This window comes from Rhipicephalus sanguineus, chromosome 2 (assembly GCF_013339695.2).
Source record: "Rhipicephalus sanguineus isolate Rsan-2018 chromosome 2, BIME_Rsan_1.4, whole genome shotgun sequence".
NCBI classification, from domain to species: Eukaryota; Metazoa; Arthropoda; class Arachnida; order Ixodida; family Ixodidae; genus Rhipicephalus; species Rhipicephalus sanguineus.
The window spans coordinates 33,601,247-33,616,401 of NC_051177.1; the positions used below are offsets into that span (position 1 = coordinate 33,601,247).

General features: G+C 45.8%; 1 protein-coding gene across 1 annotated transcript; it reads right to left on the minus strand.

Annotated features, from left to right (window-relative positions):
* Positions 1–529: 529 nt before the first annotated feature.
* On the minus strand, positions 530–13,968 carry LOC119381139 (uncharacterized). The gene is made up of 15 exons (XM_037649111.2): positions 13,833–13,968; positions 13,601–13,664; positions 13,062–13,138; positions 11,730–11,818; positions 10,714–10,866; positions 9,116–9,248; positions 7,725–7,801; positions 6,951–7,011; positions 6,620–6,763; positions 6,516–6,536; positions 5,626–5,706; positions 4,463–4,531; positions 3,795–3,884; positions 2,259–2,419; positions 530–872 (listed from the first exon to the last, which is right to left on the minus strand). Exons 4-15 carry the CDS (start codon positions 11,765–11,767, stop codon positions 695–697), a joined length of 1,206 nt encoding a protein of 401 aa, XP_037505039.1. The 5' UTR covers positions 11,768–11,818; positions 13,062–13,138; positions 13,601–13,664; positions 13,833–13,968; the 3' UTR covers positions 530–694.
* Between the last annotated feature and the right edge of the window lie 1,187 nt (positions 13,969–15,155).

The following is a 15,155-nucleotide window of genomic DNA, read 5'->3' on the forward strand; positions in this document are numbered from 1 at the left end:
AGCCACAATCAAGCAACAAATAAAAGCTAGCTGTCTTCGTTTTTTCAGTAATCGGTTTTCCTTGCAATAATTCGTCATTACTGCACGTCCTCGGTGCACTTCTTTAGCAGAAGCAAAATCGTACCTTCCCACGCATACATTAGCATCTTTTCATTTCACTGCTTTAGCAATGCTACAATACGGGCGCAGACAACGGATTCTTGCTGAATACATCAACTACAGTACACGGAACTACAGTGACACCCTTGACGTGCGAACACGTCTAAATGTCATTGAAGCGTACGAAATACCAACGAAATCTGCGAGCCTTGCTCCACTGAGTTTCGCGAGCTGGCTGATTCCAGTGGGCTTTGATTTCGATGGTCTCTGTATACACGCTTGCCCGACAGCGAGTCAACACGCTTATGACAAGGCACACATAGACGTTCCAATGTGGAACGCTTTCGCTGAAACTTTATTGAGATGTGGCTATCAGCGAAGTGCTGATTGTTTCGTTTTTGTTAGCACAAACGGAAGACAATGTGGAACACTTGGTTTATTGGAGGCACTCTTCGGGACACATGATGTTTCATGAGGTAAGCACTTTCTATGAGTTCCACCCTTGGTGCGCGTCAATAAAGTGGGGGGGGAAATAGATGGAGTGAGAAGGTTGATGCGGTGTTCGGAGGCGAGTGAGAAGAGAGCGCGAAAGCTTCTAGGTTCTGAAGGAGTGGTCGCCTTCGACGCCGTCGCCGTAGAATCTGTTGCTGTGGACGCTACCTAACACGGTCACGTCCAGGTCGTCGTCGTCCGGCGTCGACGAGGCGCCCCGGAAGTCCCCGCACTCCTCGCAACCCGACGTCACGACTTTCGGACGCATCTGGGAGGAAATGCTGCGACCAAGGGCGTATACATTCTGTCATTAATGAAGTGATCACACTGACGCCCTTATTTGGCCTTCATGTTAGAGAGAGATCGTCCAGCAAACAATTCCACAGAAATTTGTCTTGCAGAATGTGTTTTGCTTTAGTGCCATACCTTATTGATAAGAAATGCGAACGAAGCTGCGTGTTTTCGCTACTGTTCCTCGTGTGTCGGGAGGCGAGGGGGAGAATCAAACTCCGCCCCCCCCCTCGAAAATTTTCAATTTTTCATGCCCATACATGTGCACTCATACATTAAACAAACACGCAAACCTACATAAACGGTGGCTAAATCCTCCTCCCCCACCAAAAAAAGTAATAATAAAATCTGGCTATGCTCCCGCTTGTCTCCAGTTAACTTCCTTCTTGCGCAAATAAAAGACGGGACAAATGTAGGCGCACGTAGTGTCGGTGTACTGTATTGTCCATGTGTGCCTACATTTGTCCCTTCTTTTATTTGCGCTTCAAGTAAGCTTACTGAAAATGTGTTACCAGCAAGCCCGCATCGCAACCCTCGGAGATTTCTTGTCTCCGAAAGGACCGCTTGTCGAAACGACGGCTCCACCGACATTCAATGAATGTTAGAGAATTTAAATATCACTCCAAGCCTCCACCTTGCTCTGAACTTCTGTCCTAATGACGGTGTATAGCCATCATTCGCAATGCAGACAGTACGCATACATGTAGGAACAGTTAGCTTTGTATGATGACATGAAGAATCCAGACATGGATCTCATAATTAAACGAATGTTGACCAAGTATCTGAAGAACACATATGCCTTTAAAATCCAAGGGCGTAAACTTCACCGCGTGTTGGGAGTGTACTGCGGAGCAGAACGTGATACGCACCGGATGTGCTGTGCGGAAAAGCAGTGCTATCGCGCGGTAATTCTGGCATCTTTACGGTTGCTGCGGGGTGACAGCAGCGCTAACAAGTGGAAACGAGAATAAGCTCTTGTCCTCGTTTATACCTTTATTCACCTCTAAGTGAAAGAAAGAAAGAGAGAGAGAGAAAAGAAAGAAAGAAAGAACGAAAGAAAAGGAAGGGAAGAAAAAGAAAGAAAAAAAAGTAAAAAGTAGTAGGTCAGGCACGCACACGCTAAGCTTCGCTTGCCCCCCCATTTTCCCGATAGGACAGGAGCTCCTGAATTTTTTATTTTTTATTTCTTTTTCTGTGGCATAATCACATATTTCGCGAGCAGTGCATATTACCGTACGGTTAAGACGGTAGATGACAATGTCGTTCGATCTACATCGTTCGATCTACGACGGTAGATGACAATGTCGTTCGATCGACATTGTCATTGGTAGATGACAATGTCGATAGATTCCTCAAAATGCGTGCCTGTGGCTCACCTATGACGGCTTTCCTTGAGGGAGTGTCCTACGGGCTCGTCCTCGGAGACGGCCCGTTCCCGCCTGGTCATCTTGAGGCACTGCCTCGAGAGCCGCATGGAGGTGAACGAGGCACAGGTGAGCAGAATCGAGATGATCACTAGCGCCACCCAGAAGCCGTTCTGCGACCAGGTAGACAAAGAAAATTGAGAATTCAAATACGCCACTTTGGAAACGCTGCAATTAATTGTTAGGGTTAAACGTCCCAGAACCACGATATGATTATGAGGGAGGCCATAATGGAAGGCTCCGGAAATTTTGACCACTTGGGATTATTTAACGTGCACCTAAATCTAAGTACACGGGCCTCAAGCGTTTTCGCCTCCATCGAAAATGCGGCCGCCGCGGCCAGAATTCGAGCCTGCGACCTTCGGGTCAGCAGTCGAGCACCATAACCAATAGCCTTGGAAACGCTGCGAAATTCCTCGTAGTTTCGCTTAAAAATTTGTTCAATTACGGCGTTCTTGATGGCGGCCAAACATTATAGCAGATACTGTCAGATAACAGAGCATATGCTAGAGCTCATCCGCTTATTCGCCGCTTTAGAGCAGCTATAGGCGTGCGCACGAGGGGGGCAAGGGGAGGGGGGCAAAGTTTGCCCCATACGTTCACTCAGTTATGGCCACGCATGTTTTTGACGATAATGGCGGCCGAAGGCCCCTGATACTGCATTCCAAGAACTGTCCACTTCCCATCTTTACTTCAGGAAGGCTAGGGACCAAAGGGAGGCCATTGCGAAAAGCACATCATGGCTTCATTTTCATTTTGTTCAATCTATTGTGAAGGACGGACTGCTGGGCGAGTTAGTAACTCATCTCAGAATGGTGGTGCGCAAAATAACGTTAACACAGCAGAAAGAAACACGGCGCAAACTATCAACTCATTGAAACAATCATTGCCTGCTCATGGTTTTTTAACACGTGTTCATCTAACCACGCATATAAATGTTTATTGTTTCGATAAGTTTTGAGTTAATAGTTTGCGCCATGCTTCGTGTTTTTTTTTTTTTTCTGCTGTGTAATCGTTCTTTTGCGCACCACCATAGGCGTGCTCAGGGTTCCATTTTATGGGGGGGGGAGGGGGGGCGAAGGCGGGCGAAGGTTCATCCTTATTAAGTCAATGTATGGGGCAGACTTCGCCCCTCCCCCCCACCCCACCCCCGTTTAGGTGGCTAGGTGGGGCGGCCGCCACCCTGCGCACGCCTATGCGCATCACCGTTCTATGACTATTGTGAAGCATGTCTTCCTTTGGACTCGACCAGGGAGGGGGGGGGGGGGGGGCTAGGGGCGCTGTATTGAAACCTTGCCCCCCCCCCCCTAATGGGGAACCCTGAGCACGCCTATGATAGCACTAATCTATTAGTTTTCGCCATTCGTGTTCCTTTAACTAAACATATAAACGGAACTGCCATAGGGGTCACCTAGAGTTCCGTTAGTTTCCGGCTTTATCTTCGCGTGTTTCAGAAGACCGGGTACAAATCATAAGAAAAGTGCTTACCGTGTTTGACAAGATGACGTTGCACATAAGCGACACTCCGGAGTCGTAGGCCTGTCTCAGCTCATCGCAGTGTCCGAGTGCAGTGATCGCCTGCGCAGTACAGGAACAGGGGTAAGCTGAGAATCGTTCAGCGTCACAATCAAGCAGTTGTTTCGCAATAACCTTTTGCGATCCCAGTGGTCATATATTGAAGCAAGCTGTCGGACCTCCGTGAAATATGCATACACAACCAGTCTATCAGTTTTTTTCAACACATATGCGCTATCTTTTCAACATTCGTATTCGTTAAACTTGATTTTGATTCCATCAGACAATTAGGCCCGGGGAAGCCCAGCAATTAGACGTAATTCGAAGGTTGTGGTTTCCGATCCCATCGACTAAAAGGGTGTTTTTCATCCTCTTTAAGTCATTTCAATTTACGTCATTATTGCTACACTACAGTTAAAGACAACAATTAATGGCCTCTATACTTTCCATTGCTTAATTAAAAAAGAAAAAAAGAAACGAGTCCCTCGAAAAAGCTCTCATGATTCTGATTGGAATCATACGGCACAGGGCAGCATGCAATAACGCACAACGCTAACTTTCATGCAAAGCATATAACTTCGAGTTCAGCTTGAAGCAGCGCTGAAACATATTTAGAAAGGATATCTTTGAACAAAACTCACGTTGGTCCTGACTCCGGAAAATGCTGCTTCGAGTCTCAGAACCTTTCTTCTCACAATGTTCCGGTAGCTCTGCAATGAAAGACAACTCTCTCTCTGTGTCCGCAATCGATTCTCTTGTTGTTGACAGATGTTGTTAACGTAGACGGCATGTGTAATCTGCTTTCTCTGAAACTGTTGGCTAGCACAAAATACGTAGATGGATTTATGTAGCCCAAATACGTAGAGCGCATTTATGTGTTCATCACGATACAAGGTGGGCGTGCGAATACGAACAATGAAGATGAGAACGAGGCAACACAAACGCCCTATATATGTGCACAGCTATACGTACTCCATATAACTCGTAAGAAGCGATCATTCAATACATCTCTAAAAGGCATACGGTATGAAAGCCCAACAATAAATTACTTGGGCTAGTTGGTAGTAATTCATTATGCAGGAACAACAGCGCTAAAGACAGACAAGGTCCTTGTCCTTCTCTCTTTTTAGCGCTGTTGTTCCTGCACAGTGAACACGATCATCATATCATCGGCCTGACCATTGCCACTGCAGGGCAAATGCATCTCCCATGTTTTGCCAATTAACCCGGTTCTGTGCTCACTACGGTCACGTTATCCCCCCAAACTTCTTGATCTCATCTGCCCACGTAACTTTCTGCCTTCCCCTCGAACGCTTGCCTCCTCTTGGAATCCAGTCTTAATGAACAGCGGTTATCTTGCCCTCGCGCTACATGCCCCGCCCTTGTCCATTTCTTCTTGATTTCGACTAAGATTCCCTTAACACCCGTTTGTTCCCGGGCCCACTTTGCTCTCTGCCAAGCCAAGGAAAGGAAAATGATAGGTCACACCTATCATTTTCCTTTTCTTGGCTCGCTGCGTCGCCCTCAATTTAAGTTGAACCCTTTTCGTAAGCCTCCACGTTTCGGCCCGTAGGTAAGCACCGGTGACATCTTACCGACGAACGAAATATTGGGTGCCATAGACAGTTTGCCTAGCGCTTTCATAGACAGGTGGCTTTGATTAAGTTGCCATTTCTTGGTGGCAGTCCTGTATCAATGACAGTCACGGCGACATTAGCGCGGGCCATCTTGTAGTTGAGGGTATGCTAGCAGATTGCACTTTGTCACAAAGTGTAAGTACGTGGGCGATTGAGAGACTACTAACCTTCTCGATGACCTCGGTCATCTTCGAAGCCAGGGCGTCACCACCGGTCGCAAGACTGAACGTTATGTAGTCGATAAATTTCTGCATGAACGTGAAAGAGTACGGAAGACTTGATGACCAGCGAGTGAATATATCTGTTTTCTGCATTATGCGTATGCTGTAGGTCTCTTCGTGCCGAACCTTATGGCTCGCACAGACACGCAGAGAAGGCGCAATTTCGTCACGCACTGAACGACGAACGAACTTTAGTCTTTGTAAGCTGCTTAAATATCAGATTATGCGGGCACATGCGGTGCCGCATGCAGTCAGGTGGATCCCAAGAGGGAAAGCATTAAAATTCACGCAGTCCCTTTTGCATTCGCCTTAGATGACTCGAAGGCGAAAGTCATCTTCTTTTTCTTCTCAATCGGTTGTATTGATAGCCCCCGAAAGCTTTCTGCGCCTACGTGATTCTGCACTGCCTCCGGGATCGGAGGCGCGCTGCGAGCTCTCTGCCCATCTCGTGGTTTTCAAGTGCCTCCGGGATCGGCCCACCTTTGACGAAGCGACGATGTCATGTGATCATGCATGTCATCATGTGATGTCGTAGTGACGTGAGTCACGCGACAAAATTTGGCGGCCTGTGACGTCATGATGATGCCTTAAAATGATCTTTTGCATCGTTTCGCATTGACGCCGACGCCGCCGACGGTCACTTTTCCCGTTTGATGAGGCATCCATCTTAATAAATGTAGTTAGCTGGCTCCCGGTTGTATGAAGTTGCTCAGCTTGCCACTGTACCTGCACTAATCGTTACTCCAGATATAACCAGGAATGTAAGCAATTTAGGGAAAAAAATAAAATAAAAACCTTTTTAGTGGCAAAAGAGCGAGGAGTAGATGTTTACTTACGGTTATACTTCCTTCGGGTATCTGAGAAGAGAAAGAAAATAGAGTGAGACTGGGTGTTAAGTATACGCATGGTTCGGTTTATATCTCATAGGCGGGATTCTCACGATGCTTATTCGTTGCCTCTCTTCGTCCACGAATGCCCTGAAGTCGGTCACGTACTGCATGAGTGTGCTCAAGTCTGCGTCGCTGTGACGGTACGCCGTCGATGAGGGCCCTCCAAGCAGCTTCCTCCTCACTCGTCCGATATCCTGGTAGTTTTCATGTAAACGCATGCTTACGTATGTCACAAAATCGCTTAAGACCTTTCCTGTCATACAACTGCTCCTGACGAGACGTTTCCCTCTAGACATTTTATTTGATGCCAGGGGCACATATTCGTAAAGAGTCTTTTTTTTTCTCTGTTTTATATAACCGTGGGATAAAACATTGACTTACAATGATTTCAAGGGGCTCTATGTCAGTCCTGATAGCCTTCTCGAGGGCGCTTGCACATTTTCTGAAAGCAAAAAAAAAAAAAAATCAGTTTTATTTTACCCGTCCAGATTTGCACGGAAAAGAGAGAGCGGTGTATGTTCGAATGACGGGAAAATAGAAAATAAAGAGATCAAGTCGACTGACTACATTGTGTGATCGCCTTCTGAAGTTACAAAGAATTCAGATTTATCATTAGCGAATTACTGGTATACTCAGCACACCTTCTTATTTCAATAAGAAAAAAATAGAAGAAAAAGAAAACGTAGTATTAGTGGGAACGCTTTGGTGAAGGTCTCCCCATTATGATGTCAAAGATTTTAACAAAGCATCGCCGGCTACATATGGCTTATTCATCTGGTCTTTCGTGTTGTGTGTTGGTTTTATTTTTGTTTACGTACGGCTCGTTGTTGGTAAGACACATTAGGCTTAATAGGCCTAGTGTTTAAGCTTGCCTTTGGTATCTTTGCGTTAAAAAAATGCTCGCCCAGTTACGAAAAAAAAAAAACTTGCAAATTGCGACGCCATGAGCACCGCGTTTCGACGCTACTTTTAAAGTTTTGCCATAGTTTCTTTTATTTTTTTTTTTACAAGCACTCGTAAAGAGAGCTTTCAAAGTATCTGCCAGTGAAATGTTTTCCTTTTAGCGTTTTTTAAACGTGAACCGCGCATAACCTCGTAGCTTCCCACGTGATACGCTCTTTAGAAAAAAAAGAAAGAAAAAGGTACGTTTCTTACGAGAAGCTGGACGGATAAGTGAGGTAGTCTAGGATGTGCGCTGTGTACTTGCGATTCAGCTCGGCAGCAAAACGTATCTGTGGGGAGGGAAAAAAAAACGCAACTCGTTTAATGAACTGGTTTCTGAATCACTGCCTTTCCTCATGCTTCGCACACAGATAGGCGCAAAAACGCAAACAGGAACATAGACAAATATTTAACGAAATATCACGCACATGCTTCTGCTTAGTTTACGTGAAAAAATTATGTGTTTGTATGTGTTGATACTTGAACAGCGATGTAAACTGCCAGGTATTTTCTCGATGGCCCTTTCTATAGACTGCTGCCAAACACAGGATTGGGTAGCAAATCAATGAGTTTCAGGGTCACGATAGTTTCATTTGCGCTATTACATCGTGTCCTTTGAAGTGCAAACTGATAATTAGTACATCTTAGTTTCTAATTAGTCAAGTGGTCATCGTCGCTCACAATTTAGCACCTACGCTTCGTGTGGCGTGTCTTAAGATTAATACCGGTGCCACGCTGTGTACTGCTGATCGCGATTAAGCCCGATAGAGATCGTATTCCCTTATGCGTCTTACGTAGAGGAGCCATGTCACCATCCGGATATATATATATATATATATATATATATATATATATATATATATATATATATATATATATATATATATATGAATGTCCCAAAGAAAAATAATTCAGAAAAATGCTTCCAAAGCGCGGAATCGAACCAGCGACCTCTTTTAACTTATACTTTCCCTGAAGTTTCCGTTTTACACCAAGGAGGTTTAAAAAGAATTGCTGGAGTGAATTGAATTGTTGTGTTTATTCACAACAAGGTTGCGAGGATGACCAGGCAAAAAACTGCGCCTGCAGAGTGAAGCCGTGCCACCTTAAAGGCGGCCGCGTACGCCATCTTAGTAGGGTCACGATAAAACGTTAGCTTTCGACGAAGAAAAAGGAGTAGTTCCCTCTCATGCCCTAAGAGTTTAATATGGCATTTTTTCCCGGAGAGATACTACTCAACGTGAGTCTTTGTGCTGCTGGTTTTAAGCCTCAACACCTTGACAAATGTTGCTGTAGATTTATCATCCATACTCATCTCGATATGTTACTTTCGTTGGGGACAACGACCTTTTATTTTATTATTAACCTCCTTACTTTATACCGAAAAAAAAAAACCTATTGCAGAGGATACTTGCGAATTTCATCCCGTCCCGCTAAGTTACTGGTTTGTTTGAGCACGCCAGACTGAAAATTTTCGAGGCACTCCGTTCGTAAAACAGCGAGGAGGTCTGAAGCTCGCCAGGTATTCCCCAGGACGTCTATAGAACGACCACGTGCACAGTTAAGGATAAGTCTTTATCTTGTGATGGAAGAAGTGGGCGTACGTGGTCCACAAGACTGGGGCTTCGCCTCGAGTATGGGTTGCAGATGAACGTCTGGGCGGCGACACTCATGCTCATGATGTTACGGCCAATCACGAGCAGCACGGCCGACGCAGGCAGTGCGCCGTAGGCTGTACTGAAAAGGTTCCAAAAGTAACGGTAAGTAAATATCTTCAACTCGATCAGGATATGCGCTGAAAGAGGTGTGTACGAAAGTTTAGAAGCGAACGAAAATTGCACTAGAAAAGCGTAAGTCAAGTCGATGCATTTCGTAAGTCATAGAGTTTCCTACAATATCTGCTAGAGGATAAGAGGAAACTGTGGCGATGCGATCGTTCAGCCACCATGGGAATTATGGGTAGCACATGGATTTGCCTTCTTCGTGCTCGCGGTTTCGAACGCGATTGTGGAGTTGTTTAGTGCCGTGTTTTGTCTTTTGTTTCGGATAAAAGAATGACCAGTAGTGAACCTCGTGAGCTTATTTGAATCGGTGAGCCTAAAGGAGTCCATGTGGCGAAGGGAATCTGCTGAAATTCATCTTGCGACAAAGCGGCTACAGGCCACACAGAGCCACTCGGAGCCGAAAAAAATTGGACCATCTCCCCGAAGGGAACGCTGATGAGACGTGAAGCAGCAGCGTTGCGCACGGTTGACGTCACGGGTTGAACGGCGCTAACGCGGATGCTGCGGTGAGCGCTGGAAGATTCGTTTGAAGCGGAACTCGGTGTAGCGTTTACTGGTGTAAACGTTTGTTTGAAACGCGGACACGGGAGGCGAGCGGGCGTTGGAGCCGGCAGCTGCGCCGCTCCGGCGGGTGAGGAAGAGAGTGACGTACGCGCGCACCTGCGAGGGAAGCGTGCGAGGGGTGCGTGACGTCAACGCCCAGCTGCGGCGTGACCTACTTGGCACCGCTCCAACACCTGCGCCGAGGGAAGCGCGTTGCCTCGCGTTTGTGCGGACGGAGGGACAGCGTTACACAGGCTAGTCAAAGAGCTGCTACGCATCTAAAAACGAAGCTTAGGCAAATCCATGTACTACCCTTCATTCCCATGCTGGCTGAAGCGTTATGCGTTGCAGCGCCCATAGAAACTAGCGTCAGGTTTTCCTCTTGTGCACTATTATGAAACCCTATGGTAAGAACCATATATACAATTTTGCCAGAATTATCTAACATCGGAAATGTGCGTAACCTAATCGATGTCAGAGAAAGCGTATTCCTTCTACGCAGCGTTGTATTGCAATCAGGCCCACGCCTATATAACTAAGGAGATTTGTCTCTGACCGGCAGAAATCACTTATCCCTTTAATTGTTCCGGATAACACAGCAATTTAGTATCATGCAATATAACGGGATATACCATAATAAGCATTGGCGTAGCCAGGAGGGGGGGGGTATTTTTCAATTTTGCATATGTATATACGTATCCACGCGGACATATAAACGTACGGATGAACATATATACATCCCCAAAAACATTCATCGAAAACATTTCTGGCTACGCCCCTGATAATAAGGCATGATGTAAACTCGTATTCAGTGTAAGTGTAACCCACGATCACTCCCATATAAAAGCCGAGCATCAATATGCGCGCACACGCACAAGAGAATTGCCAGGCCGGCGAAGTTTGAGAACTTGCTCTTCTCTGCGGGCATCGTCTCCGGGCTGCGCATAGAGATTCCGAGCGCGATGGTGACCACCAGGGACAGCACGAACACGACCACGACCAGTGACGTCACGAAGGTGACCAGCCTCCTGGAGAAGTGAGACTCATGGTCTTGAAGAAACCAAGAAAAGACTTCTACACACCAAGCTCGCATTCCTTCACGTAAAAGGAAATTCACTCCTTCATTAACGTGTCGTGAGAATAAGCAGCCAACGTTCACCGGGTAGCGAAAGCTGTATCTATACCACATGAAGAGTGATTAGTTCATTCATTCAGGGCGCTTAACACGTACAGCTCTGGTACCATGGGAAACGCCGTATCGTAGAATGCTGCCGATCAATTTTTGGTCTCCCGTGGTTTTTTGCATATCGGACGTTGTTTAAGCGTAAACGTTGTACAGTGTCTGAATCACACTAGTCTAGCGCGGTCGAGCGCGTGGCTGTGGATGCTGGCGCCGTTTGCAGCGGCTACCTCGCGATTATCTACAAGCTTCCGTTCATGCTTGGGTTACAGTACAGGTACCGAGCAGTAGTTGTAGTAGCCCTGAAGAAGACAAGTCCGCTTGCCGAAACGTCGACTCCAGCGATAACCCGTGTTCACGAATTTTGCGCTTCTTCAGGCTTCCCTCTTCCCTCTTCAACACTTGTCTGGAGCGGCCCAACGGCCGCTCGGCCGCTCCAGACAAGTGTTGTTCAGACTGCGCTACTTCATTATCAACGTTCACAAACGCTACAGCGACAAGCTATAGCGAAATAGATCTTCGCACTCGCACAGTGGCTCAACGACCTGTCACGCAGTGCCGAGAGCGGTCTCCACTGTCTAGATCCTGTCGAACGCAGAGAGCCAGGGGCTGTTAGGGTTCACGGCGATATCTCAATTCTGAGAAACACCGCGGGTTAACGCGTTCGATATAGTCTCACGGCCTTACACGTCACGGCGATATAACACTCACAGCCGCATCCTGCCCGCCTGGAAGGGGTCCGTCCGCATTCCCAAGAATCCCGGGTAGGCGATCTCGTGCGTGAGCAGCACGTCCTTGGCCTGCGAGAGACGACCAGGTGGGCCACGCCTCACTCAAGCATCGCGCCGGCGCACAATGCCATTGCACTAGTATGTCCTTTAGTGCAGTGCAGTGCCGAGGTCGGCAACCTTTGGGAAATTTAACTCGTTGGATGAGCATTGCATGGAAAGTCACTTGTCAAGCAAAACTGCATGAACAGAAGAAAAGAAGATATGCAGTGTATTCTCCGTGTTCACGCATGTCAGCTAACATTTTGAAGTATATAGTAAGTCGAGTTGTCAAAAACCAGTCGTCTTGAGCGATGGGCGATGAGTGCAGGTGGCCAGGTGCTAATAATGTCAATAGGCTGACGCTCACGTACAAATATTTGCATCGTCGTACTAACACCACGCCGTGAATGATTAAAAACCTGTTAGGTGAAGCTTGTCTGATACATTTTTCGAGGAAGATGATTTTAGAATCATGGAGATCTCTCCGTGAATGTGAAATTAACCTCCTCGAAAAATGTGGCAAATATCTGTAACGTTGAGCGTGCACGCGCAGTCGGACTGCTTGTATTTATTCTTTTCTGTATAATAAATCCGACACTTGTTTGATAAAACCGGGAAATGTGGGAACTCGTTTTGCTGCTGGTAACCCGACACTGCGTCGTCGGCTGCCCGTTGCAGACTGTGCTTTATTAAATAGGGCTGTAGCCTTGCCAAATTGAAGGTATTCAAGAGTGCACGTTAGAAGCTATCGCATTAAGACCGAACGCATTTATGAATCTGTCACCGACAGCGACGACTTACCGGTCCTTATTTCATGGGTCTTATAAGCTTCATATTTCATAAGAGTTATTACCTATCACGGGTTTAATGTTGACTGTTCGTTTTTACCGAAGAATGGAATTTATTTTTAGCTTACGAGGATTTGGCCCAACATTATTCTATCACGCAGAAATGAAACGCTTACAGAAGACCGCTTCACGTGGTATTCTGCCAAGAAACAGTTTGCCATCTTCTGTGAGGCAAAGATCAACCCTTACCTCGATTAATACTAGAGGAAAGTGTCGTTTTACCAAATGTATATAATTTTAGCAATTATTAGAATGTTCTTGATAACACGTGGGACATTGTTCCAATTCATAATTTGCATTCTCGTGGCGTCTATTGTTTCATATAATATATACAGTGCTACAAGCATGCATCGTGCACGACGTATAGCAGCTAGAAAAAAAATATGAAGAAAGGAAAGGGAGGCGAAAGTGAGGTATCGGTTTACCGTCGTGATCTTTTTGTGGACGTTGCCTTGCACCGCCTCAGCTATCTTCTGTATCTTGGTTACTTGTTCCACAGCGTCTGCGTTTTAATCATCATACACGTCAATGCCAGAAGAAACGAATTTCCCATAGTTTCATCAAAATGAACTGACACGCGTGCTTAACGACAAGTAAGTGCAACGCGTGCTTCTGTAGAATACGTGCGCGCGTTATTATTAAACCACAATTAGGCTTCGCCTCAGGACGACTGTTTGCCTCGACTGCCGGAGGATATAGCTTCGAAAGCCACTGCCGTCGTGGTGATGGCCGCGAGTAAAGCTAAGTACAAGTGCTCCTGGACTCGAGGAGAGTCCGCAGGGTATACCTGGCTGACATATTCCCAAAAAGCGGCCTGCACCGGAACTACTTAGCAATCGTTTACGTTCAGTATACATTGTGCGAAGTTTTAATTGGGTTTAGTACAGCCTATTCTTGTCCTGCATATATTCGCTACTAACGCTCAATCGCTGAATTAAAAAAAAAAGCGTAGAAAAAGTTTTACCTCGTCTGGCTTCTGACTTTAGGCCACCAAAGCGGCTAATCAGTTGCGTCCACAGCTCCTGAATCTGAAAGAGACGCAGCCGCTTGTCGTCACGACTGGCTAAGGGAGTGTGTAGCCTAGAGTGTATTAATCGATAACAATGGTTTAGTTTAATTAGTTTGACTCTAAGTCGATACTACGTTAAGACAAAAAGCGATTCCGGCCTCACTGGAAAGATTAATGTGGCACACACCTGACTGTCAGTCTTGTTCGCAGAATCAACGAGGTTGTTGAGACTGGCAGCTACTTCTTCCTGAAAAAAAATGACGATAGCATTACCGTCACTTAATTAAAGTAATGCAGAAAACTGACATGTCAACATAATCAACCACGAGCTATGATTGGAGGCTTCTGGCAGGATGAAGCACAAACATTTTTATACATTACAAGGCACAGCATATCGTCGCGTAGTTACCGATGACCAATTTAACGAACACATTTTAACGGCGGAGATGTTTAAGCTACGAGTAAGGCCGGTGTCAAAGACAGAAAACTCGGCGGGTATTCGCCACAGAAAGTGGGTATGTATCATGCAGCTCCTAGCACGGCGAAGCCATGCATAGTCAAGTATAGCGAGGGGGAGGGAAAGGGAAGTGAGTGAGGAGGAGGACTGATGTTAGGGGGAGGAGGAGGTGAGAGGGTAAATTACAGCGTTACCGTGTGCAGTATGAACTAGCAAAGCGTGGGAAAGGGAAATGAGGGTGACAAGGAGTGATGTGAGGCTTAGAAGGAGAGAAAGGGGGAAGAGAGAGAGAGGGTGACATGGAAATATATAAAGAAAGAAAGAATAATGAAAGAAAGAAGAAGATGTAGAAAGAGATGAAAAGAAAAATGATGAGGAAGAAAGATGAAGAAAAAACTCAATCTGCGTTCGCCTGGTGGTGGCCCTTGCTTGCCAGCTCCGATGTTTACCCAGATTTCACAGACGTGGAACTGGCTTTAATTTTTTTTATTTACGTTTTTTTTTCTCCGTATCAATAAGACTGGATTCGACGGCTGGTTTCATCATTTGCAGTTAACCTTTTAAACAATAACCCTGCACGCAGCGACGGTGACGAGAATTTACTTGCCGTAGGATACTTGCCTTATTCGAGTAAGCAGTCATAGTTCCACGCAGCACTGTGAACAGTGTGACGACAAACGGTGGTGAATACGCAAGGTGGAACACATAATTAGGTGCTACAGTCAGGCAAAACACTATTAGACGATAGACAGAACAACACAGATTAATAAACTGGAAAGCGTTAGCTGGAATCGCAGTGCACGAAATATTGCAAATGTAATCCTGTCGTCTGAAAATGTATAGTATGCACAACAAAGAGAGAGAGAGGAGAAGAAGAAAATAAAGAAAGATAAACAAAGCCAAATCTGTACTACTTTCATTCTATCATTTACTTGATTATATTATGCCTCGGAGTGTAGAACTATATCTTCGTACGAAACAATAATAAGATAGCAATGGGTAATGTAACGGACTCGCACGAATGTCGTTTAAAAACAAATGAATTATGTCTTT

Coding starts and splice junctions, on each gene's coding strand:
- LOC119381139 (XM_037649111.2), bottom strand. CDS start 11,767: ATGCGGACGGACCCCTTCCAGGCGGGCAGGATGCGGCT. Junction 7,012..7,724: donor ACTTATCCGTCCAGCTTCTC/GTAAGAAACGTA, acceptor TTTTGCTTTCAG/AAAATGTGCAAGCGCCCTCG. Junction 4,532..5,625: donor TGACCGAGGTCATCGAGAAG/GTTAGTAGTCTC, acceptor CTTTCATTGCAG/AGCTACCGGAACATTGTGAG.